Source organism: Ornithorhynchus anatinus, chromosome X1, assembly GCF_004115215.2.
Source record: "Ornithorhynchus anatinus isolate Pmale09 chromosome X1, mOrnAna1.pri.v4, whole genome shotgun sequence".
Taxonomy (NCBI): Eukaryota; Metazoa; Chordata; class Mammalia; order Monotremata; family Ornithorhynchidae; genus Ornithorhynchus; species Ornithorhynchus anatinus.
Window position 1 is genome coordinate 43,955,094 of NC_041749.1, and position 26,652 is coordinate 43,981,745.

Below are 26,652 nucleotides of genomic sequence, written 5' to 3' on the forward strand. Positions count from 1 at the left end.
AATACTGTAAGCTCCTTGTGGGAAAGGATCACATCTCCCAAATCTGTTGTATTATATGCTCCCAGTGAATCAATCAACGGTATTTATTGAGCACTTACTGTGTGCAGAGCACTGTACGCATCTCTTGGGAGAGTACAATACAACTCCCAAGCATTTAGTTCAGTGCTCTGCACACAGTAAGCCCCCAATAAATACCATTGATTGATTGATTGACCAATTTAAGCACCTGGGCAGGGGAACAAAGATGTAATCTACAGACTCCAAAATCTGGAATGGAAGAGTGTCTCTTAGCTTGTTGTGGGCAGGGAACCGTTCTACTAACTGTTTGTGTTGTATGCTCCCAAGTGCTTAGTACAGGGTCCTGCACAGAGTTGGCACTCAATAGATACCATTCATTGATTGATTGACAGGGCAAGTCTGACTGGAGAGGGGGAGTCAGCTGCTGGCCTAGTTCCCAAGTCTGACCTCCCACCCCTCCTGGGCCTGGTCCTCCGGCCCTTCTTCGGGTGGGGGGTAGGGGAGCCAGGGGGCACCTGTGCCCAGGGCCAGCGCAGGCCCCACACCAGCAGTTTCACACCGCATTTCTTGGTTTTCCCTTGGTGCTCTCGGAGGTGGTTTTTTTGTGGTTGAATTAATGAGTGTCGTTAGGCTCGAGCATTTCCCATCATGCCCGCGTAGGGCTGGGCCCTGGAAGCCCATTTCCCAGGCCTATATGTGTGGGTTTTCTGATTTGCAAAGGGACCCGTTTTCAGAGGCATCAGCTGAATTCTTTCCCTCCAACTGGTTTGGGCTGGGGGCAGCAATCGCTTCCTTAGGTTGTGGCTCAGGGGTCCGAAATAATGATGAGGAGGATATGTCTTGAGTGCCAACTTGGTACCAACCTATGCATTGGGGGTGGTACAGGATAAGCAGATCAGCCCAGTCCCTGTCAAGATCTAAGAGTGAGGGAGAGTGGGGAATCTTCTCCCCATTTTATACATGAGATAACTGATGACCAGGGAGCTAAAGTAACTTGCCCAAGGTTACCCAGCAGGCCAGTAGCCGAACTGGGACTAGAACCCAGGTCTCCTGACTCCCAGCCCCACACTCTTCCTTGCACCACTCTGCCAGATGCCTACATGTCCTATTTCTACAGGGAAGAGAGAGAGAAGGGGTCGCTGCCATTTTAAACAGCATTCATTTGGCAACAAAACTTGCTTTCGAAAAGCGAGGGAGTCCAGGGAGTTGACATTTTGTGCTCGTGATGGGCGGCTACACACTGGTGCTGCCCCTGTGATTATTCGACCTCTGAGCTTTCCCAGGCAACAAGCGGGCAGGCCTGGAGGCGTTCCATTGTTCGCTCCCCTCTGCCATATTGTCCTTCTCTCCAGCTCTTTGATTCTCACCTCTGAAGAGGGTCTGAGGTGAATTTGGAATCGCCGCCTGTCTAGGGTAGGGAGGGGGATAGAGGAGCTAATTGGACCAACATACTCCTTGTCTGGTTGCCATCCTTGGGAGCACAAGAGGAAGCCATCATCCTCGGAGCGGTGAGCCACCAGCTGCACTGCCAATGATTCCCACGAGCCTAGCAAGGACGCTCTCACCTCCTGTCCTGCTCCTCTCTGGCCTCAGCAGGTCGGGTCCACTTGGTTTCTTTCCATCCTGAATCCTGGTGTCCTGTCTCTCTCCCCCTCACCTGACTCTCACTCTTCCTCCTCTTTCATGGGTATTGGGTTGGATTAGGGTCCGGGTAACGTCTGAGGTGGCAGAGCACAGGACTGGAGTCAGAAAGATCTGGCTTTTTATCCCAGCTCTGCTTGGTAGGGGCCCTCAGGCAAGTCACACAACCTCTCTGGGCTTCAGTTTTCTCATCTGTAAAATGGGGCTGGGATCTCTGTTCTCCCCACCTGTGAAATTGTATTAGTAGGATTTCGCATATAAAATATCGTGTGCTTAATAAATATCATTATCATTATTATCAGAGCATTATCTGGACTTTATGAAGCTGCTAGTATCTTGGAGGAAAGAGAGGGAGAGAGAATGAGAACGAGCATGTGCAAACATGATCCTGAATTGGAATCCCAAACCTTGCCCCTCCCACCCCAAAGACAGTAGCATAGAGACTCCTAGAATTTCTTCCAGGAGACCCCGTCCCAGCAGTCACGGACTCAGAGAAGCTAAGAAGCAGTGTTGCCCAGTGGAGAGAGCACAGGCCTGAGAGTCAGAAGGACCTGTGTTCTAATTCTGGCTCTGTCAATCGCTTGCTGCGTTACCTTGGCCAAGTCACTTCACGTCTCTGTGCCTCAGTTTCCTCAAAAATAATGTGGGGACACCTGTTCTCCCTCCTTCTTAGACTGTGAGCCTCACACAAGACAGGGGCTGTGTCTGACCTAATTAACTTGTAGGTCCCAGCGCTTAGAACTGTGTTGGACATGTAGATACATAATAAGTGCTTAACAAATACCATTAAAAAAAGAGGAGGAAGGGAACACAGGGGAGCACTAAAATTGAACTTCATTTGATCATGATTACTGAGTGCTTACTGTATGCAGGACACTGTACTAAGTGCTTGGAAAGTACAATACAGCAATAAAGAGACAGACTTGTGAATGCAAAGACTTTTTCCTTTGCCAGACTTACCTTTCCCCAGCTCCTCCACAGTCTTGAGAGCAGTGTCCCTGTAACCTCCACCTCTATGTCCAAATAACCATAAAAGAAAGGGGGGATCAGCCCTCACCAGGATGGAATTGGAACCGTCCCAGGACCAAAATTTCAGGGGACAAGGGGCTGCATCACCACCCCAATTAAATACACACTCACCTGGGTATTTATTGAGCTGTTTCCCTCTTTTTTTTTAAAAAAAAGATATTTGTTAAGCGCTTACCCTGTGCCAGGCACTGTAAGAAGTGCTAGGATAGATACAAGATTATCAGGTTGGATATAGTCCTTGTCCCACCTGGGGCTCACAGTCTTAATCCCCATTTTACAGAGGAGGTACCTGAGGCCCAAAGAAGTTAAGTGACTTCCCCAAGGTTACGCAGCAGACAAGTGGCAGTATGGGGATTAGAACCCAGTTCCTCTGACCTCCAGGACCTTGCTGTTTCCACTAGACCACACTGTTTCCTTGCTTCCGACATACTAAGCGCTTGGAAGAACACAGTTCACTTGGTAGACACCATCCCTGCCCTCACGAATCTTATCTCTCAGTTGTCCCCTGCCTCCCTCTTGTCAGCTGGCTCACAAGCTCAGAACGGCCAACCCCATGAACACCCAAAAGATTCCAGGAGTGTTCTCTGTGTGCCCGAGCAGTCTGGGCTTGGCCCTGGGCTCAGCATCCAGGGTGCAGACTACCCTCCCGTCCGTAGTTGGGCAGGCCCGGTCTCGGGCCGAGGCAGAACCCGGAGAGGCCCAGGGGCCTGAGGCCTCTCTTTCTGGATAGCCCCTTCGCAGGGCCTACTTTGTCCACCCTGGGGTTATCTGTCTCTCCCTCTCAACCGTAAGTTCGAGTCTCAAGAGCAGTGAGAGCATTAGGAGCCTCGGGAGCACTGAGGAGCTCATTGTGGGCAGGGAACATGTGACTTTGGGCAAGTCACTAAACTTTTCTGTGCCTCAGTTGCCTCATCTATAAAATGGGTATTAAAACGAAGAGCCCCATGTGGGACTTGGACTGTGGCCAACCTTGAATCTATCCCAGTGCTTAGTACAGTGCCTGTTACATAGTAAGCACTTAATAAATACCCATTAAAAAAAGCAGTAGCCCAGAGAATCAGCCAACTCAGTTATATTGTACTCTCCCAAGTGCTTAGTACAGGGTTGTGCAAAAAGTAAGTGCTTAATAAATATCCTTGATTGACCTGAAAGAGGGGACCAGCTGTTGCATTATGGGAACTCTGGGCCGGCTGTCTCTCCATTGGTTTAGTGAGATAGGGCCTGCAACTGATTAACAGCACAGAATCTCTGAGCAGTGCTTCCACACTCATTGGTGATTCTGAGTCCTTAGGCTAATGATGAAGACCCTTCAGGCAGTCGGTCTATCGTAAGTATTTACTGAGCACTTCTTATGTGCTGAGCATCGTGATGAGCACTACTGTGTGGAGAGCACCGTACAGGTTGCCTCTTGTGGGCAAAGGTCCCATGCTGTGTGCCTACTACGTACAGAGTACTGAGCTGGGCACTCGCAGTGTGCGGAGCACTGTACTAAGCATTTGGGAGAGTACCCCAGAAGCAAAACTTGTGTCAACTTGCACTTGGATTTGCACCCTTTATTCATCCCTCTCTCAGCCCACAGTCCTTATGTACATATCCGTAATTTTTAAAATTTATATTAATGTCTGTATCCCCCTCTAGACAATGAGCTCGCTGTTGGCAGGGAACATGTCTACCACCTCTCTTGTATTGTACTCTGCCAAGCGCTTAGTACGGTGCTCTGCCCACAAGCACTTAATAAATATGATTGATCTATTGATTGACTGACTTGGCCTAATGGAAAAAGCACAGATCTGGGAGTCAGAGGGCCTGGGTTCTCATTTCAGCTCCATCACATACTAGTCTGCTCTGTGACTTGGACAAGTCACTTAACTTCCCTGTTCCTCAGTTACCTCGTCTACAAAATGAGGATTCAGTACCTTTTCCCTCTCCTACTTAAAAAATTGTGAATCCTATGTGGGACAGGAACTGTATCTGACCTGATTACCTTGTATCTTCCCCAGCGCTAATAAATGCGCTTGTCACATAGTAAGCGCTTAACAAATATTATTATTATTATTGATTGAACTTCCCTCCCTCAAGAAATTACAGTCTAATGGGGGAGTCAGAAACAAATAATTTGCAGAGAGCGGTAGCAGGAGGGAAAGCAAGAATATAACTGGCAGTAACTAGAGCGTAGTAAGAGGAAATAGGAGAATGAACAAGTTGTGGGGAGGACTTGGTCATCTCAGGATGAACAATTGGACAGCCTATGTTTACAGCCAGGGCCCACTGGAACAGGAGAGACAAGTCCTGATTTCCGGCTAGCCTGCCACTCCCGAATAGGCATGTGCTAGCCTGTGGGGCTCACAATCTTAAATCCCCATTTTTCAGATGAGGTAACTGAGGCACAGAGAAGTGAAGTGGCTTGCCCAAAGTCACACAGCAGACGTGGCAGAGCCGGGATTAGACCCCACGTCCTCTGACTCCCAAGCCCGTGCTCTTTCCACTAAGCCGCATTGCTTCTCTGGTTTGCTGTGTGACCTTGGACAATTCACTTCACTTCTCTGGGCCTCAGTTACCTCATCTGTAAAATTGGGATTGAGACTGTGAGCCCCTCGTGAACAGGGACTGTGTCCAACCTGATTTGCATGTCTCCATCCCAGCGTTTAGTATAGTGCCTGGCAACGTAGTATATGCTTAACAAATACCACAATTATTATTATCACTTTACTATTATTATTAACACCTGGAGTTGGAGAGCTAATTCTAAGGGCAGGACCTGAGATGTCATGTCCATACGATACGCAGAGCACTGCCAGTACTCGTGGCTCAGTGGAAAGAGCACGGGCTTTGGAGTCAGAGGTCATGGGTTCGAATCCCGGCTCGGTCACTTGTCAGCTGTGTGACTTTGGGCAAGTCACTTAACTTCTCGGTGCCTCAGTTACCTCATCTGTAAAATGGGGGTGCAGACTGTGAGCCCCACGTGGGACACCCTGATTCCCCTGTGTCTACCCCAGTGCTTAGAACAGTGCTCGGCACATAGTAAGCGCTTAACAAATACCAATATTATTATTATTATTACTCCCGGGACTCCCAGTGCTCCTGGGGCTCTCGGAACTCCCAGTGCTCAATCAGTGATATTTATTGAGCGCTCACTGGGTGCAGAGCCCTGTACTAAGCGCTTAGGAGAGGACCCTATAACAGAGTTGGTAGACACATTCCCTGCCCATAATGAGCTCTTCAGTGCTCCCGAGGCTCTCGATGCCTCCAGGGCTCCCTATGCTCTCAGTGCTCCTGAGACTCCTGGGCCTGTCAGTGCTCGCCAGGCCCTGCTCTCTGTGCTCCTGGGGCTCCCAGTGCTCTCTGTGCTTCCAGGGATCCCAGGGGTCCCGGAGCCATCAGTCCTCCCAGTGCTCCCAGGGCTCCCGGAACTTGCAGCCCCTCCCTTTCTCTCTCCCGGCCTGAGGATGGCCTCTCTGCAGAAGCTCCGGGGCTTGGGGAGAGCGCGAGCCCGAGGGAAAGGCAGAGGCGCGAATGAGCCGTGGCCTTTGAGCTGATGCTTTCCCTGTTTCTGTGCAACGACCACAAAAATAACAAGTTGCCATCCGCTCAGCTCTGCTGCTAAATCACCCCCTCCCTGGGACGAGCAGGCAGACACCGGCTTTATTTCTGAGAGAATGAGTTGAAAATGGCTGGTGAGTCTTATTCTTGACACCCAGTAACCCTATCCTTGTCCCCAACCCTCTGTCCCGGTCCCACCTCCCACCCCTCACCCTCCTCTCGGCTCTAGGAGATATGAGACACTCCCCTCCTATCCCCACCCCCTACGCGCTTTCTCGATTTGATATTTTGGGGCCAGAGATGTGGGAAAGTTTGAAAGTGACATGACTAATAAACACTTACCGCTGCCTAGGTTACCCCTGCGAGGGCCTGAAACCACAGCAGCAAGCGAATGTGCCGCTGTACAGTATCTGGTTAGTGACAGTGACAGACAAGTCAGAGCAAAACTCAGGGGTTGTTTCCAGATTCGCCTGCTCCCGGCAGCCAGGGCCGCCAGGGCAGACGGGGCCGCCAGCATGAGCTCAGGCAGCCCGGGAGGCTGAGCGCCGGGACGCGGTAGAGGGAGGCTGGGCGAGTGCCTCCGGGCCACTGGGAGTCCCCGGAATTCTCGGGGAGTCGGGGCGGGCCAGTGGAATGGGCCATCCCGGCGGAAAAGGGGGAGCGTGGGTGGGGCGACTCTGGACCTGGGGTTTGAGCTTCACCCGGGGGGCTGGGTGCAGGGCAACAGGGCGGTAAGCTTAGGGTGCAGCCGGAGGGATTCAGGCTAGATCTAAGGAAGGATTTTCAGGCTGTGAGGACAAGTTTGCTCCATGAGGTCAAATGCAGGACTGTGAAGTTTTTGTGGTGGATGTGGAGCCCCTCAGTGGCTCCACTCTCGAGCCCAGCCATCCCCGGGCTGCAAGTCTGTCTGCGAGTCTGTGTGTCGGGGGCGGGGCGGGAGGGGACCTGGCTTGAACAGCTGTTCGGACTGGGGGGAGGGGGCATCCCAGGGTGAGAAGCCAGTGGATATGGTTCCTTTCACTTAAATAGGCAAACGACCAATTGATCGGTGATATATATCCAGTGCTTATTGGGTGCAGAGCGCTGTTCTAAGCCCTTGGGAGAGTTCAGTACAGTTGCTAGACAGGATTCCTGCCTGATCGCCAATCCCTGAACCATCCAACTTTTTGGTGTGCCTGCTGCAGCTCTTCTTACCCCCTCAAGTCCGAGAATTGAGGCTGCCAGTGGAGTTGTCTCTATTGTACTCTCCCAAGTGCTTATTACAGTGCTCGCTACACAATAAGTGCTCAATAAATACCATTGATTGGTTGAGTGAAAGAAAGTGTAGACCACCTTTGAGCTGGAATGGGTTAAGGGTCACAAGGGAATGAGCTAGATAAATGAGCACTCACCCTCCTTGCCAGAGCAAGGATTCTAGAATAATCATCCGGTATTTATTGAGCACTAGTTAAGTGACAAGCACTGGGGTGGATACGGGATGATCAGTTCAGACACAGTCGTTGTCCAAGGCTCCCAGTCCAAGAGAAGGGAGAGCAGGTATCCTATCCCCATTTCACAGAGGAGGAAATGGAGGCCCTGAGTGGTTAAGTGACTTCCCCCAGGTCACACAGCAGGCAAATCTAGGACTAGAATGCAGATCTTCTGACTCCTGGTGTCACCACAAGCCACAGGCTTGATTGGGTCAAATAAGAGAAGATGGGGCGGAAGGCACGACGGTGGTCGAGGAAGGTGGGGAGAGTCGGTTAGACTTAAGGCGGAACTTCCTGACTGGGAGGGCTGGGAGAAACCGGAACAGGCTTCTGTCACCCACCCTCAGAGCACCCCAAGCGCTTAGTACAAAGCTCTGTGCAAAGTAAGCATTTAATAACTACCTTTACTACTACTATTACTGCCCTTCTGTTGGGAATGATCTGGGTGAAGCCAGTCTGGAGACAGGGGGATGGATTAAATGACCCTAGGTTTCACTGCCCACCCCGAGCTCCTGGGATTCTCTTTGAAGTGCATCTGTCACCATGGAAACTCTCATCGGTATGGGAGGAAGGAAGTGGCAGAGTGCAGCCCAAAGGCAGTTTATATAATGGTTTGAGAAAGGGAGGGGCCGCTGTCGGCTTTGAAGTCCCTCCGGCCGGCGGGCCGCCCCGTGGGGTTAATATTCGGTTTATCGGCGCAACAGTATGTCTAGAAGGTATGATTTGTGGCCAGAGGTGGGCCGGACCAATAATCGCTCTGCTAATTTTCAAGGGGACTGAAAATCCCCTTGAGAGTTCCCGGGCAGCAGGCAGATGCCTGATATTAATTTATTTTATTTTTTTAATGGTATTTGTTAAGTGCATACTATGTGTCAAACACTGTTCTAAACACCAGGGTAGGTACACATTGAAAGTGTTTTTCTGGCAGGGGGCATGGATGAAGTCCCTGGATCCTGGGGCCTGGTTTCATCGCCGGAGGCGGCTCAGTCAAGACCAGTAGAGGAGTTGGGTCAGGAGAGGCTGGAACTGAGGTCGGGGCTCTCGGAAAAGGGAGACAGCCGAGCCGGCCCTTGGAATGGGGACTCGGGAGACCCCGGTTCTAGTTCCCACTCTGCCGCTGGCCTGCTGTGTGACCTTGAACATACCTCTTAACCTCTCTGGACTTCAGTCTCCTCCTCTGTAAAACAGGGGTAAGATCCCTGCTCTTTCTGCCTCTTAGATTATGACCCCTAGGGGGAACAGGGAACACGCCCCATTGGATTCTTCTGGACTTAACTCCCCGCTGAGCATCTGGTGAGTGCTGAACCTGCATTCCATCCTTAAGACAGAAGTGGGGGCTTTGGCCAAGGACCGGGCAGCAAGGTCTGTGTTAAAGAGCGTGGACGCAGCAGGTAGAAAGGCCCGGCTGACAAGAATCCATTGACAATCCCGTAGAACGTGTCTGCCAACTTTACTGTATTGCATTCTCCCAAGTGCTAAGTAGAGTGCTCTGAACATAGTAAGCGGTCCATAAATACCGTTGTTATTGTTGATGATGGTGATGATGAGAAATCCACAGAGCAGAGCAGAGTGGTTCCACATTGCTTGCCACTTGTGATTTTACTGACTCCCTGAACCCAGCTGTGTTTGGGAAAATGTCCCAGTTCCCATCTCTTCCATAAAACAGAAAGCCTGTGTGTCTTTGATCCCAGTTCCCCTGTGCAAACTGCACCCCCTCCGCCCCCAACCACCATCACGGCACCAAAGAGCATCTTTCTCCCAGCCGGCAGGCCAGGCCAGGGAATCTGGCTGCTCCCTGGTCAGCATGGGGGCTGCGAGGACATTGGCGGCCATTTCCCGGAGCAAGTCCGGGGTGCCGAAGATGGGAGATCTTTTCCAAAAGTGTTGTGGGGGATACCAGGGGACCCCAGGATTTCAAAACCTTCCCTCCTACACCATCCGATAGGCTTGGCCTGGAAGAAGTTTTAGTCAGTCAATCAATCAATCATTCGTTGAGCACTAACTGTGTGCAGCGCAACTATACTAAGTGCTTAGGAGAGTACAATATCAAACATATTTATTGAGCACAGATGGTGTGCAGAGCGCTTGGGAGAGTACAGTATGATAAAGTTGGTAGACACGTTTCCTGCCCTCAACGAGCTTGCGATATAATGGAGTTGGTACAGTCCAGCTCAGGGGAGACCTTGAGGGGCTTTAGTCCAGTAAACCCCAGGGGGACAGGCCCCCAAATCATCCCAGCCACCACCTACCTCCTTTGGGTAACCCTTCCCTTGCTGGGGCAGAAAGACTGGGGCCAGGCCAGTCTACCTGCCTGGGCAGGTGTTCTGCCTGAGGACGGGGCTTTTCCTTTCAATCAGTCAATAAATGGCATTTATTAAGCACATACTGTGTGCTCAGCACTGTATTAAGTCCTTGGGAAAGTACAATTCAATAGAGTTGGAAGACGTACTCCCTGACCAAAAGGAGCTTATAGTCTTCAGGGGGAAAACAGACATTAAAATAGATGAGATAGGGGAAATAGAGTACAGAGATATTCACTTATATAATTAAGGCTATTTAAGTGCTTGTGGGGCTCGGATGAGTATCAAAGTGCTTAAAGGAATTTTCCTTTTCCAAATGAATTTATTTCCAACACCTGAAGTCATTCCTCCATCTCCAGACAATCTGGAAGCCATGGAGTCTAGGCCACCAATTTTTCCTCAGGTTTCTGGAGTTGCCTCTAGATGGTATGCTCATTGTGGTAAGGGAACGTGTCTGCTCACTGTTGTATTGTACTCTCCCAAGAGCTTAGCACAGTGCTTTGCACATAGTAAGTGCCCAATAAATACCATCAATTGATTGCTCCTTTCCTATCATGCCTCTGGCCCCTGAGAAACCACCTCCTAGTCCTCTAGGGCAGCCTCGAACACTTGACTCACTCTGTGCTGCCATTGCTGAGGGCACCCCCGTGGGGGCAGGCAAACCTCCCAGCTGGCCATCAGCCAATTAATCAATGATATTTATTGTGCGCTTACTGTGTGCCGAACACTGTACTAAGTGCTTGGGAGAGTGATGTATAACAGAACTGATAGAAACATTCCCTGCCCCTCTAAACTGTTCTCCCCCTCTAGACTGAAAGCTTGTTGTGGACAGGGAATGTGTCCATTCTACTGTTATATTGTACTCTCCCAAGCACTTAGTACAGTCCTCTGCATACAGTAAGCGATCAATAAATACAATGGACTGATGGATTCCCCACAGTGAGCTTAAAGCCTAGAGGGGTTCATCCACCTCTCAGGGTCCCTCCTGCAATGGACCCCAAAGGCACCAGCCAGCTCAGAAGAACCCCGCTCCCGAGGACCCCCCATCACCGGTGTCCAAGCTCCGAGGTCCGGATCGGTGTCCGGGCCAGCAAACCGAACACTTTCATTCTCCCCAAAGGCAACCCCGGCCCAGCTCCGTCCCCTGTCCCACCCTCATACTCCCCCAGCCGTTTGAGTGCGCTCAGGTCCAAAACTTGAATATTTTCCCCCAGCCTCCTTCCCACCATGGTCAGCCCCCATGGAGTAAAGCCAGTAGAGGAGCGGTTAATTTGGGGGCTCTGTAGGGGACACCTGGAGAGTCGTGGCCAGTGAGGAGCAATTTGACAGGGCACAGGGGTAGTGGGGTGGCCACTAGAGGAAGACCCAAGGCGAGGCCTGCCGGACCACATTCAGACTCCCATTTGCCAGGGGTGGTGGCCACCCGCTCCGAGAGAGAGCTCTCCCTTTACGGGGGACAGGCTCTGCTCAGCTTCTCTGTGGGAAACCGCTTTCCCGCTGACAAAGGGGGATTCAGGAAAGATGCGGAGATGCTGGGAGGCCTGAAACCGAGAAATCAGACTGTGCCTTCTAAAGCCGACCAGATTCCCTTCAGTTGCATGGTGTAGTAGATGGAGCACGGGCCTGGGAGTCAGAATTCTTTCATTCAGTCAGTCGTATTTACCGAGCACTTACTGTGTGCAGAGCTCTGTAATAAGAGCTTGGAATGTACAGTTCGGCAACAGAGACAATCCCTGCCCAGCAACAGACTCACAGTCCAAAAGTTCTAATTCCAGCTCTGCCACCTTACTGCTGTGTGGCCTTGGGCAAACCACTTAACTTCTCTGTGCCTCAGTTACCTCATCTGTAAAATAATAATAATGATGGTATTTGTTAAGCTCTTACTATGTGCAAAGCACTGTTCTAAGCACTGGGGGGGATGCAAGGTGATCAGGTTGTCCCACATGGGGCTCACAGTCTTAATACCCATTTTACAGATGAGGTAACTGGGGCACATTGACGTTGTGACTTGCCCACAGTCACACAGCTGACAAGTGGCAGAGCCGAGATTAGAACCCATGACCTCTGACTCCCAAGCCCGGGCTCTTTTCACTGAACCACACTGCTTCTCAGCATGGGGATTGAGACTGTAAGCCCCAAGCAGGACAGGGACTGTGTCCAACCCAATTTACTCGTATCCCCCCCAGTACTTAGTACAGTTCTTGGCACATAGTAAGTGCTTAACAAACACCACTGTTATTATTAAACCATTCAGCTGAGAGCCAAGGTTCAGAACCTGGCCATCTACTTGCCAACCACCTCCTGCCCCTCATCCCAGTAAACCCATGTTGGGCAGGATAAAGCTCCAGCCAGCTTCTACCCAGCAGCTTAGCTTCCTGTTTGGGTGCTCCCCATTAAACCGTACGCTTGTGCTCTCCCAAGTGCTTAGAACAGCCCGCTCACTTCACTCATTTATTCAATAGTATTTATTGAGCACTTACTATGTGCAGAGCACTGTACTATGTACTTAGTATGTACAGAGTAAGTATGTAAGTACTGTATGTAACCATGTATGTACTGTACCTACTGTAAGTACTATGTACTTACTATGTACAGAATAAGTATGTACTTACCTTGTACAGAGCATAGATAGAGAAAATCCCTAACCAGTAACGGGCTCACACTCCTCTGACACCAGCTTGCTCACTTGCTCTTGTCTACCTCATCCCGGACCCCCTTTCCCACATCCTTTGTCTGGCCTGGAAATCACCTTCCCCTCCGTTTATGCCAGAATATTCTCCCCACCTTCCAAGTCTTCTTAAGGTCACATTCCCTTTGCGAGGCCCTCTCTGATTGAGACCTCTTTTCCCCCTACTCCCTCTCCTTTCTGCATCTTCTAGGCACTTGGAGCTGTACGCTCTGGACACTTGATATTCACTTAAGTTCCTATCTGTAATTCATTCACCTACATTAATGTCCGCCTCCTGCTTTAGACGGTAATCTCAGTGTGGGCAGGGAACGTGTCTGCCAACTCTGTTGTAGTGTAATCTCCCAAGTGCTGAGTACACAGCAAGCATTCAGTAAATACCATTGACAGATCAATTGATTGTTCTGTAGACAGTAGAGGCTCAATAGATACCACTGATTGATCGTGGGTGTGGTTCACTGGTAATGACCCAGTCCTTTTAAACAATGATCCATCAATCGGGGTAGCATCGATTGTCTACTGTGTGCAGAGAATTGGTCTAGAAGTTAACTGCAGGCTGATCTCTGTAATGAATGCCTGCTGTGTGCAGAGAGCACTGTACTACTATCTGTTGCAGACCGCTGTTCTAGGAGGCCTGCTGTGTACAGGACACTATACTAGTGCTTGAGAGACTATCTTAAATGTAGAAGGGAAGCAGCAAGATCTAGCAGAAAGAGTACAGGCCTGGGAGTCAGAGGACCTGGCTTCTAATTCCGGCTCCAACACTTGTCTGCTATGTGACCTTGGGCAAGTCACTAAACTTTTCTTTGCCTCATTACCTCATCTATAAAATGAGGATTAAGACTGTGAGCCCCATGTGGGGCATGAACTGTGTCCAATCTGATCAGTTTTATCTACCCCAGTGCTTAGTAGAGTGCCCGGCACATACTAAGCACTTAACAGATATCATTTAAAAAAAAAGACCTTGTTCTCACCCTCAGGCGCTTATAATCTCATGAATCTCTGGGGTTATCAGCTCCCAAACCTAATGCCCTGTCTTCCAGAATGTTGCAGAGCACTACAGTGTGCAGAGCACTGTAGAAAACACTTGGGAGAGGACAGTATAATAGAAAGGGTTGGCAGGAAGCGAAGGGTCCAGCCCCTGGAGGCTGCATCTCTCATTGCCCCAAAGAATCCACCCCCAAACACCCCATTCCTCCATGACAGATGCGGCCCAGACCCCCACGCTCCAACCCCAGGGCCCGATCCGTATCTCGAACTCCACCCCCCGACCTGTTTCTGAAAGGAAATGAGATGAGACTCTTGTCGCATGAGGTTTATGCAATTGACAAACTGGCTAAAGGGCACCATCCGGCCCTCCCCGCTCTAATGCCGGGCGCCGTCGGCATCCCCACTGCCATGGGCTGTGCTTCTCCCACCCGGATCCGTGGCTCTGCCCCAAGAGGGCCCGACCGCACTGCCATCCTGTGTCCCAGGAGAGGTGGGGTGAACCAGTGGACCCGGCCCCCCACGCCCAGTGCTCAAAGTTAGATGGATTTGAATGGCAGCATCCAATGGGCTTTATGGAGGCAGGGGGAGTGAGAGGGGGCGAATGGAATTTTGTGAGGAAGGGGCAGAGCTTCTGCCTCCGCCTCCAATAATAATAATAATAATGTTGGTATTTGTTAAGCGCTTACTGTGTGCCGAGCACTGTTCTAAGCGCTGGGGTAGACTTAGGGGAATCAGGTTGTCCCACGTGGGGCTCACAGTCTTAATCCCCATTTTACAGATGAGGGAACTGAGGCACTGAGAAGTTAAGTGACTTGCCCACAGTCACACAGCCGACAAGTGGCAGAGCTGGGATTCGAACTCATGAGCCCTGACTCCAAAGCCCGTGCTCTTTCCACTGTGCCACGCTGCTTCTCTGCTCCCTGCCTCCTGCTCTCTGCCTCCAGTCCCTGCTCCCTGGAACAGCCATCCCAGGATCTTTCCTTCTGCCAGAGCTGAGGTCCAGCTTCCTTCCGGCTCGGCCTGGAGCCCAAGTGTTGGAGAGCAGGTGCTCCCCGCCCTACGGGGCCCCACCAAATACACACTCTCCACCTCCACACCCACCTCCCAGAGCGGCTCATTTGGGCCAGGGAGCTTGAAGGGACCAGGACCGCCTGGTTTGTCCGAGTCCCTTCCAGCCGCAGATGTCAATCTGGTCGGTGCCCAGCATCCGATCCCAGCGTCCGTCCATCCGTCCGTCTGTCCCCAGGTGGCACCACCAGATGAGGTGGGAGCCAGGGCAGGCAGGAACAGGCAGGTGGTGCGTCTGAAGGGGATCAGGGCAGGGGAGCGATAGACCGTCCGCCCCAAGGAGCAGAGACTAGGTCACTGGCTTGTGGCGTCCCCCCACAAATACTTAGTACAGTGCTCTGCACACTCAATACTTCTGATGGTGGTGGGGGTGAGGATGATGGTGAGGATAATGATGATGATGAGAATAACGATGATGATGATGATGATGTTGATGATGATGATGATGGTAGGGTTGACTCCTCCGGGACCAGCCTGACAAGTCCAAATCCTGGATCGGAGTCTGTGAGGTTGAGGCAGGTCTCGGGGAGGAGCACATGGGGCCCTCTCCATCCCATGTGTTTATCTGGGAACAGGAATTTTCTGAGACGAGCACACATTTCAGTAGCGCCTAAATGCACTCGCATGTCCTGCTAATGCTCCCAATCTCTCCGTGAAGTAGGAAGAGCAGGGATCCCGATCCTTGATTGGCAGGCCAAGAAACCAAGGCCCAGAGGTTGAGCATGCTGCCCGTCACCCCATGTGGCAGACAGGTGTAGCAGCCCCCTAAACCCAGAAGCTGGAGGGCCACTCCACCAGGTTTCCTGGCCCGGGTGGGGGCTCTGGGGTGACAGGACGGGGTCTCTTTGGGGCTTTACTGGGCGACCCCACTGAGAGCTGCCTGAGAGGCCATTTCCCAGCAGCTCTCGGGGCTGTCGTTGCCAGTTGAGGGGAGGGCCTCTGCTCTAGCCATCCCAGCAGCCCCTACGTGAGCTTCCCTCCTGAGAACGGAGAGTGAGTCATCTCGGCTCCCCATCTGGTGACCACTGTGAAAAGTAAGAGTTCTGTGGGCTTGTGCTTGGTGGGAGGCCAGAAGTCTGCTGGGAGCAAGCAGTGTGGGTTGGGCCAGAGATCTATTTCAAAAGGGTTAAATGTGGAATTTCACCTGAGGGCTTCCTGCTCTGGGGACCCCTTCCTCCAGGAAACCCCTTCCTCTAAGAGAATTTCATAGTTGTCGCTGGTTGGATACCTCAGAGCGTGACTCTCGGTCATTCCTTCAATGGGGTATAAATGAGTCCCTGCAGCCTGGGTGGGGCCCTCCGGGTGTCTACTCTGTACAGAGCGCTGGACTAGGCCTGTAGAACTGTGTGTCCAACTGGATTATCTTGGATCCACCCGAGTGGTTACTACAGTGCCTGGTACGTAGTAAAGGCTTAACACATCATAAAAAAAATAGACCAAACAACAGAGGTAGAAGACGTGATTCCCCTGCCTTTAAGGAGCTTGTGAGACCTAAAGCCACTTACAGTTAGGAGGAAGTAAAGGGAATGGGAAGATGAACTAGCATACACGGATATATACCAAGCATCATGGGCATAATTATGAGAAGCAGCATGGCTATGAGAAGCAGCGTGGCTTAGTGGAAAGAGCACGGGCCTGGAAGTCAGAGGTCATGGGTTCTAATCCTGACTCTGCCACTTGTCAGCTGTGTGACTTTGGGCAAGTCACTTAGCTTCTCTGTGCCTCAGTTACCTCATCTGTAAAATGAGGATTAAGACCGTGAGCCCCACGTGGCACAGCCTGCTTACCTTGTATCTACACCAGTGCTTAAATGCTTAGAACAGTGTTTGGCACATAAGTACTCAACGAATACTGTAATTATTATAATTACCGGGGTGGTCAAAGGGAAGCTGTAACCTGAGAAGAAAAAAAAGGTTTTGTTTTTATGGTATTTATTACGTGCTTACTATGTGCCAGGCACTGTACTAAGCACTGGGTAGATACAAGCCAATTAGGTTGGACATAGTCCGGGTCCCACATGGGGCTCAGTCTCAATCCCCATTTTACAGACGAGGTAGCTGAGGCACAGAAAATTCAAGGGACTCGCTCAGGGTCACACAGCAGATAAGTGGCGGAACCCGGGATTAGAATCCATGTCCTTCCGTATCCCAGGCCCATGCTGTGTCCAATAAGTCCCTCTGCTTCTCACTGAGAGGGAGTTAATCAAATAATCAGAGAAGGCCTCTTGGAGGAAGTAGGGTTTCAGGAGGGCTTTGAAGATGGACAGGGCTGTTGTCTCAAAAGCAGCATGGCTTAGTGGAAAGAGCACGGGCTTGGGAGTCAGAGGTCATGGGTTCTACTCCCAGCTCTGCCACTTGTCAGCTGTGTGACTGTGGGCAAGTCACTTAGCTTCTCTGTGCCTCAGTTACCTCATCTGTAAAATGGGGATTAAGACTGTGAGCCTCATGTGGGACAATCTGATTACCCTGTATTCATTCAATAGTATTTATTGAGCGCTTACTATGTGCAGAGCACTGTACTAAGCGCTTGGAATGCACCCCAGCACTTAGAACAGTGCTCTGCACATAGTAAGCGCTTAACAAATACCAACATTATTATTATTACTTATCAGCTGTGTGACTTTTGGCATGTCACTTAACCTCTCTGTGCCTGAGTTACCTCATCTATAAAATGAGGATTGAGACTGTGAGCCCTACGTGGGACAACCTGATTACTTTGTATCTATCCCAGCACTTAGAGCTTGGCACATAATAAGCGCTTAACAAACACCATCATCATCACTGTAATTTTTATTGTTATTATTATTATTATCATCATCTGAAGTGAAAGGGAGCTCCGGGCAGGAGGAAGGGTGGGAGGCAGAGTCAGAGCCGGGAGAGGCAAGAGCAGAGTCGGTTGAGGAGGTCGAGCTGGGAGGAAGCATGGAGACCCAGCTGCGGATCGGTGGCCGAAATGGGTTGCTCTGTAAGGAGAGGGCTGCAGGAAAGAAAGCCTCAAGGCAGACCCGCAGGAGTTTCTGTTTGATCCAGAGAGAAGCAGGGCACGTTGGCCCGGGCAGGCCACTGGCCGGGGCAGGAGGACGGAGGAGGTGCGATGGGAGGGAGGAAGAGGCCCAAGGATGCCCCCTCGTGGCTGGCTGGCAGAGGGTCTTCGGGCTGCCCCTTGCAACGTTGGGCAGATGTTCCCCCCCCCCCCCCCAAGAGCAGGGATGTTTGTGCTTGGGAGCTAGGTGTGGTGGAGGGGCTAGGACAAGAGACACTGAGCCAAATTCAGGAACAGGGAGGGGCCTCAGGGAACCAGGTGCTTTGACGTCGAAGCGGGACATGTTCGCAACTCCCCTCTCGGCAGGAACGGCACTGCCCCGCGCTCATTGAGACTGGCCCACGCCGCCTCCAGCCCCCCCAGCACAGTGGGCAAACATGTCAGGCCCCAAGGTGCCCGACGCCAGGGCAAAGTGCCCACGGAGGACTTAGATTCTAATACCGACCCTGCCGCTTGCCTGCCGTGAGACCTCGGGCAAGTCGACTTCACTTCTCCGGGCCTCAGTTTCCTCATCTGTAAAATGGGATTCAGTTTCTGTTCTCCCTTAGGCCGTGAACCCCATGTGGGACGGGCAGGCTGTGTCCGACCTGATTATCTTGTACCTACCCCAACACTCGGGTCAGTGCTTGGTCCAGAAAAGCGTTTAACAAATAGCATAATTATTCTTGTTATTAATATTATTAGTAATAATAATATTTATCACCCTGTTGTTGCTGGGGTCCTGGGTTGATCACCAAGAGGACAGTGAGATGGGCCCCGGATCTAGGAAAACTTCCCCTGCTAAATGGATCGCCACGTGCGAAAACTGCCTGCCCTTTGGAAGACGCTTTTCCCCTGCCCCCCAGCCTCCTCCCAAAGTCACTCCCGCCGAGCCCCACAGCGCCGACCTCCACACCGTCTCTATTCATTCCTTCGATCGTATTTATTGAGCGCTTACTGTATGCAAAGCACTGTACTAAGCTCTTGGGAGAGTACACTATATCAACAAACGGACACATTAGTGCCCACAGCTAGCTCACAGTCCAGAGGGGAAGGCAAGCGTTAATATAAATAAATGAACAGATAAATAAATCAATAACATATATACAGGATATATATATGAGGATTAAGACTGTGAGCCCCACGTGGGACCACCTGATTACCTTGTATCTATCCCAGCACTTAGTGCTTGGCACATAATAAGCGCTTAAACATCATCATCATCATTATAATATTTATTACTATTATTATTTGAAGTGAAAGGGTGCTCCAGGCAGGAGGAAAGGTGGGAGGCAGAGGCAGACCCGGGAGAGGCTGATGTCGAGACGGGAGGGAGGGTGAATGAAGGAGCAAGAACGGCACAAAAGGGAGTGGGAGAAGAGGATAGGAGGGCTTAGTCAGGGAAGGCTTCCTGATGGAGATGCGCCATCAATGTGCCTTCCACCACCCGTGTCCCCTCCTCTCCTGCGACCTCCCCTCAAGAACCCCCCAAAGTGGGCCTGCAGATTGGGCCGGCTCTAATGCCCGCAGCCGAGGCCCCCCCCGCCCCCGGGGGCCTTCACCTCTTCCCACCTCTCCTCTCCCCATCTAGCTGCGGCCTCAGGCGTGTCAATGGGGGCGTTTATAGGTCCGCTGGCTGTCTCTGCCGCCTCCTACCTGAAGATCCGAAAGCCCCCGATGGGGGGCAGGGGTTACCGTGCTTCCTGGATTGCTGCCCCTCCCCAGGGTGGGGGGCCTGTGGGTGGGGCCGGGGGGAGGTGGGCAGGTGCTTCAGCCCCAGGCTCAATTCCCTAGGCCGTCGGCCTATCTTCTGCCCCGGGCCGGGCCGACTGCGGGACCAGGCGGTACCGCTCCCCACACCGGCCCCTGACCCTGACCTCTCTCCCTCGTGTCTTTCAGCACAACAAAGTAGGGCAGCCGTCTCACGGAGTCCCCCAGCTCGCCCCCCTGTACGAACATTTCAGCTCCCACCCAACCCACCTGCCGACCGACATCAACCAGAAGCAAGGTAGGGCCGGACCTTGGGCTGGAAGGCGGGGGAGGTGTGGGGGCCAGGGGGGACAGCGGTGAACACGGGTGGGTGGGGACCATGATGGGGAGGGTGGGAGCCCGGAGGGGAGCTGGGTGGTTTCCTCCTCTGCCTCCCCTCCCCCGTCAACCCCACACTGGATAAATTCACCCACCTCTCACCCCACCCTTCTACCTCTGCAAGTGTTGGGAGGGCCTCCCACCGAAGCAGACGGTTTGTCTCCCACCTCCCACTTCAGGTAGGCCTGAGCAGATCCCTCACCTGGGGCCTCTTGTTGGCTGAGGGTTTTGGTTTTGCTTTCCTAGAAAGGTGTTGCATGTAGGAGTAATGTAGGGGGTTGGGGGGAGGGAAAGGGGCGGGGAAGGCCTAGCTTTATTCTCCCTTGTTTTATAGACAGTCCTTTTAGCTTGTGACTCTGGAAAGCGCTTTACCTGTGTCTTTCCAAACAACGGGTCTTTCCTGAAATTCTGAGTTTGCTGGGGTGATTGCCCCCATTTTACTCCTGGGGAAACTGAGGCACAGCACTAATGTTGGTATTTATTAAGTGCTTACTATGTGCAGAGCACTGTTCTAAGCGCTGGGGTAGATACAGGGTAATCAGGTTGTCCCACGTGAGGCTCACAGTCTTCATCCCCATTTTACAGATGAGGGAACTGAGGCACAGAGAAGTTAAGTGACTTCCCCAAGGTCACTCAGCTGCCAAGTGGCAGAGCCGGGATTCGAACCCACGACCTCTGACTCCCCAGCCCGGGCTCTTTCCACCGAGCCACGCTGCTTCCCAGCATGAGTAGTTTTTGATAGTGGTATTAGTATTTATTGAGCACCCACTGTACTGCGTGTTTGGGAAGTACCAGACGAAGAATTGTCTCATTCCCTAACCTCAAGAAGCACACTCTGACAGGGGAGAAAGACTTTCAAAATATTGACAAATAGTCAAGTTAAATAACTGAATGTACAACTGACTAAATGTCTAGATGAGTTACATCAGATAAGCAGGCCAGCAAAGACTTGCTGGCCTCAGACCTAAGTGAAGTTAGCTTAGGCATAAAGAAAACCAGATCGGGCAAGTAAGAATTTTAACTCAAGTTGTAAACTGATCCCTCCCACCAGAGTGTTCTGGTTTTTCGTGCTACTGATGTTCCCAGTCATTAGGTGCATCACTGCTCTGGCAGCTTGTCAACTCTTTTAAATCCAAGGCGAGGTGAAATTATCCACTAGGGTCTCAAGGTCTCAGGCTACTGAGCTCCTTCTGCCCATGGATCTGACTCTGTTTTGGAAAGGTTCAAGCTCCAGGGGAAACCTCCTAAAACCCCAGAGCCAGGACTGCGATCATCAATCATCATCATCAATGGTATTTATGGAACGCTTACTGCGTGCAGAGCACTGTACCAAGCGCTTCGGGGGGAGTACGATACAAGAGAGTCCGTAGGTATATTTCCTGCTCACGGCGATCTACGGTCTAGAGGGGGAGACGGTCGTTAAGGGAAATTCAGGAAACTCGTGTTCTGGGCCCTGTACAGTGCCCTAAGCCTCAGTTTCCTAAGCTGGAAGTTGGGTTGACATAGTCCATGAAGGTCTCTGAAAAAGTTCTCGGGTTCCCTGGAAGATTCCTTTTAAAGTGCAAAGCTTGTATTGAAACTGGAAGGGTAGGTTTGGCCTCACTGCTGGCAAGTTTGAGAAATAAATACAGGCGCATACATGTGCACCCCAATTTCAAACCAAACCAGAAACCCTTCTGCGGTTCCCCATTGCCATAACCGTAGACCAGCCCTCCCTCCCAAAGGGCCCAGGTTGGCAGAATGGCCCACTTCAGGGCTCAAGGCCCCAAGACCAAGCGTCCTAAACCTTAAGACCCACCACATCTGGGTGCCGGGGGTGACGGGGGCTCCTGGTAGGTGGTTTGGGAAGTCCCTGCCCAAATCTATCCCCCGCTTCTCTGGGAGCATTTGATGGCCACCTTCTCGATGCTCCTCTCAGCTTGTCACTGCTGAGCTGAGCTGAGCCCCAGGGCTCCCCGTCCCCAGGAGCAGAGTCAACAAGAAAATGGAAAGTGACCTGGCCTCTGATTCATCCTCCACTGTGAGAAGGAGTCATTCTTAGAAAAGGAGGGTTCAGAGCCGGAAACGCACTGACTCAGTCAGCTCTTGGGAATCGGACCATCTCCCCTTCCGGCTGGCCCAGGCCAGTGGTTGGAGAACCCTTTCACCCCCCACCACCCCTCCAGCCCCCCAACAGAGCTCCTCCTCTCGACTGTCTCTCCTCTTCCCCCACCTCCGGGAAGCCCCTTTATCTGTGTGCCCGCATATCTCCTCCTTGGAGGTGGTGGCCGTGGCTAGAGGGTGCTGCGGATGGAGATGCCCTGTGAACTCTGCTCTCCTCTTTGCCATCTCTTTATCTCCGCTCCACTGTCACCATCGCTTCTGCTCGCTTCTGCTCTCACCGGCGAGGACAGGCTCTGGGGGTTTCCTTTGCACTTTTAATCCCGGCTCCTGAGCCACTGCCTGGAAACTCCCTCCCTGGCCTCGCCTGCCTTGTTTCTGAGCACCATCAGAGGAAGGGAGATGTGGGCCCAGAAATGGCTCCTGAGATGGGCCATTGGCTTTGTCCACCTGGGATGAAACTTTTCCCCCAGCCCGGACACTAACACTCCCAGTCCTCCTTCCCATTCATTCATTCAATAGTATTTATTTATTTATTGAGCGCTTGCTATGTGCAGAGCACTGTACTAAGCGCTTGGAATGAACAAGTCGGCAACAGATAGAGACAGTCCCTGCCGTTTGACAGGCTTACAGTCTAATCGGGGGAGACGAACAGACAAGAACAATGGCAATAAATAGAGTCAAGGGGAAGAATATCTCGTAAAAACAATGGCAACTAAATAGAATCCCCCACTGCCACCCGACCCCTGGGGGATTCCATCCTGCCTTCTCTTGGATGCCCCTCTGCCTTGGTCTGCCCCGCCCCCACTCGCCTGGCTAAAGGAGGCCCTCGCCCCAGGCGTCCGGGGGGTCGTGGCTGCAGTGGATGCTGGGGAGGACCAGGGGGCGGGCTTCGTCAGAGGGTGTCACCCACACTCAGGCCCCACCACCTCTGCACCCTGTAAATCCCAGTGCCCAGTGCTGTTTCTGTGCAAGTGCTCAGGGCGCAAGCTGGCCTCTCCCATCCCAGGTGGTGGGGCCTCCCCAGCCTCGAACAAACAACGTGTCAATGATGCCGCTCCCTGGGCAGGGCATGGTCAGACTGGACCTATCTATTTCTGGAGCAGGCACCCAGGCCACCAGTCTCCCCCGGGTGGGGAACAGACCGGGCTTTCTGCCCTTCGGCAGGGAGAGGGGGCCGTTAGTGGGTCCGTGGGCCCCGAGGATGCATCTCCCAGGAACCCCGCCAGGTTTGTGCCCCAGGTAAGAAGCGCTGTCTGAGGAGCTGGAGGACAGTCCCCGGGTGCCCCCAAGGCCCCCACGGCTCAGGGGGTGCCGGCGGGGGAGGATCCGAAACTTCAGCCCGCCCCCTCCACTCCCCCAGCTAGCCCTCCAATCTCGGAAGCAGCGGGAACCCCCAGTGGCCCTCCGGCTCCCCATCTAATGCGGTCGCTTTGCTCCTCCCCCAGGCGTGCACCGTCCCCTGCAGACGTCGGACATCCCGAGCTTCTACTCGCTGTCTCCCGGCGGCGTCGGCCAGATCTCCCACACCATGGGATGGTGAGTGAAGAGGGCCAGCTCCGAGCCAAACAAAAAGCTGGGGCCTCTCGGGCCCCCAGGCGAGTCCTCCTGGGCCCATTCCAATCTTCCTGCCTCACCTCGGACAGTCCGGGGACTCCCCCAACCACCCCCCGGCTCCGGGGGGTGGGGGCCTGGGACCCCCATCCCTCAGGGAAACCAGGAACAGGTTCACTGTTCTCCACTCCCTTGCCAGGCCTCCGGCCCCTCTTTCCCACTGAAGTGAAAAGGCGGTGCAGGGTGGGGAGGGGCATCCCGCAGGATGAACAGCCAGCTCAGGGGGTCTCGCCTAGCCCCTCTCCACACCCTGCCACCACGCCCGACCCTCCACAACCACCCCTGGAAATCCGGGCACCTCGCCCCACGCCGCCCGAGACGCACCCCCTGCCGATGTTTGGAAACAAAGCATCCGGCCCTCTGCCGCCAGCCAATGTGGGTGACGAAAACCGAAAGGCGCTCACCAGGCTCATTCGCTTTTTACCTTGAAACTGTTTCACTTTTTGGCATTTCTGAGCCACGTTTGGACAGTGAAGACCAGGCTGCTCGGTTTCACTCCTGTTCCCAGTCAAACCTCCCCGGCCCCCCGGCTCCCCCCGGCCCCCCCAGCCCAGCCCGATACCACAGCCGTTTGATTCCCCACACCGCAGGGGAGACCGAAAACACCCTGCTCGCCCTCTTCCTCGACATCTTCCGATCTTCCCTTTAAAACGCTCTTGTTTCTTTGCCGTTTTATGGGCCTGGGTGGTCGCGGCTGTTGTTGTTTTTCTGAAATAGGAAACTTCTGGGGACTGGGAGGGGGGTGTTGAGGCAGGGGAAGGGTTGGTCAAAACTCAATTATCAGTGCTGAAATCATTACAGGGCTGAGGGGGACACTATCGGTAGAATTGACTGGGTGCTTACCATATGCAGAACACCGTACCGGGTTCCTGTTGCCCACAGAGCAATGTCCTGGGCGCTTACTGTGTGCAGAGCACTGCACTGGGCACCTACTGCCCACAGAGCACCGGACTGGGTGGCTACTGCATGCACCCTGTGTGCTGGACTGAGCTGCTGTGCACAGAGCACTCTAGAGCACAGACTGCAGGCAGAGCATTGAAGTGGGCTGAACATAAAAAAGAAGTGAAAGACACCATCCCTGCCCTCGAGGAGCTTCCTGTCTAACCAGGGACATCTAAGAAGGCCTGAGCCAGGCCTTGCTATGTAGAAAAATTAACTGTTTGGGAGAGTTAGCGTGTATTCATTGTGGCTAACCCAAATAGAAGGGTAGACCTGGGCCTTGGCTTGGAGACGCCCTCGGTGGCCAGCGGCTCTTGGTCCCAATTTGTAGTCCATGCTGGTGCCTGGGCCCCAGAACAGTGCCATGGCCAAAAAAGCCCATAAGTGGGTGGCCAGGGCTCCAGAAAGGGGGAAACAGAGCAGGCACCTTTGTCCCGACAAGGATCGCAACCCTTATCTCTGCACTCAGAGCCCCGACCCAACTCCCGCCAAGGGCCCCTGGCAGGCTAGGGTGGGCCTGCCCAGAATTTCCCGGGGCCAGCACCCTTGGGGATGACTGCTAGCTGTTGGAAAGGTGGAGTTCGCTGGTTGGTTTCGCAGGAAATTTTCTTCAGCTCCCCACCGTGATCACAGCTGAAAGAGTTTGCACCTTAACCACGAGGGTGAAATGAGTTTATTAGTGACTGAGGCAGCCGGGCAGGCCATGTCATTGGGCCGACCCCCAGAATAGAAACTCACACTCGCACCTTTTCACCCCTGCTGAGGACAGGGCTGAGCCGGACCCCTCCTCTCCAAAGACAAGGCTGGGAGGCTGTGCCAGATCCTGAGGCCGAGGGGCACGGAGGCAGGGCGGGCCAAGATGCAGCGAAACTCGCAGCAGCGTCCCCCACCCACACAGGCTGGCGGAGCCTGGCATTGGGCACATGGATTCCCCAGGCAGAGGGTCTGGGGATGGCGACTGGGAAGTGGGCAGAGGTCCCCTTTCAGGTCTGTTTGGTGAAACGTGATGAAGCTGAGCCAGAGGGATTTTGCGAAAGTGAAGGGAGGCCAGCCTAATAGAGGCTGTAAAATCTCTTTTCCTGGGGAACGGTAAAAGTAGGATTGGCTCCCCGTTCCTCTGCGAGGATATGGGGTCAGGCGGCTCAGAGGTCAGGGGCTGGACTAGATCAGTGGGGTCTTTGAGAGATGGGAGAGGCCTGGGGGAATCAGGCTGAGGGAGAACGGGGATTTGTTGGAGGGGCGTGCACTGGTTTTGATCCTTGGGGTGGAAGCGATCAGGGGATTCCAAACCTGAATCTGCATGATGAAGTCCAACATGGTGGCATCCAGAATTGCTCTGGCTAGTCTGGGCAGGACCCCTAGTTCCACCTGGTGTAGTGTATAGCAGCATGGTGTAGTGGATAGAGCACAAGCCTGCAAGTCAGAAGGTCATGGGTTCTATTCCCGGCTCTGCCACTTGTCTGCTGTGTGATCTTGGGCAAGTCACTTCACTCTTGTGAGTCTCAGTTACCTCATCTGTAAAATGGGGATTGAGCCCTATGTGGAACAGGGACTGTGTCCAACCTGATTTGCTTTTATCCACCCCAGCGCTTAGTACAATGCCTGACACATAGTAAGCGTTTAACAAATGCCATATTACTATTATTACCTGCTGGAACCCTGGGACAAGATGACCCCAGGGTGATGCTCCCCAGCTGCAGTGTTCTTTGGGGCTGAGTTGTCCAAGGAGATTCATTTACTGTATACAGAGCACCGTGTGGGCCCCCGGTTGTATGCAGGACACTGTGAAGGACACTTATTGGGTGCAGAGCACTGTGCAGGATGCCAACTGTGTGCTGAGCCCTGTGGAAGGCACCTGTCGGGTGCAAAGCATGCAACCCTGGGGAAGCAGCATGCTGTACTGGATAGAGCATGGGCCTGGGAGTAAGAAGGTCAAGGGTTCTAATCCCAGCTCTGCCATTTGTCTGCTGCTGTGTGGCTTGGGCAAGTCACTTCACTTCTCTATGCCTCAGTTACCTCATCTGTAAAATGGGGATAAAGACTGTGAGCCCCACATGGGACAGGGATTGTGTCCAACACAATTTGCTTGTATCCACCCCAGCGCTTAGTACATGCCTGGCACATAGTAAGTGCTTCACAAATATCACAA

The 26,652-nt window shown here is 52.7% G+C and overlaps 1 protein-coding gene across 6 annotated transcripts in view; it reads left to right on the forward strand.

Annotated features, from left to right (window-relative positions):
- TCF7 (transcription factor 7) overlaps nt 1–26,652 on the forward strand; it is a 127,957-nt gene that overhangs the window by 79,270 nt on the left and 22,035 nt on the right. For all 6 annotated transcript variants that reach the window (XM_029051591.2, XM_029051592.2, XM_039910301.1 and 3 more), the window contains 2 exons: nt 19,662–19,770; nt 23,399–23,489. In XM_029051591.2, the coding sequence (XP_028907424.1) occupies nt 19,662–19,770; nt 23,399–23,489 (200 nt within the window). The remainder of the gene's footprint in view (nt 1–19,661; nt 19,771–23,398; nt 23,490–26,652) is intronic.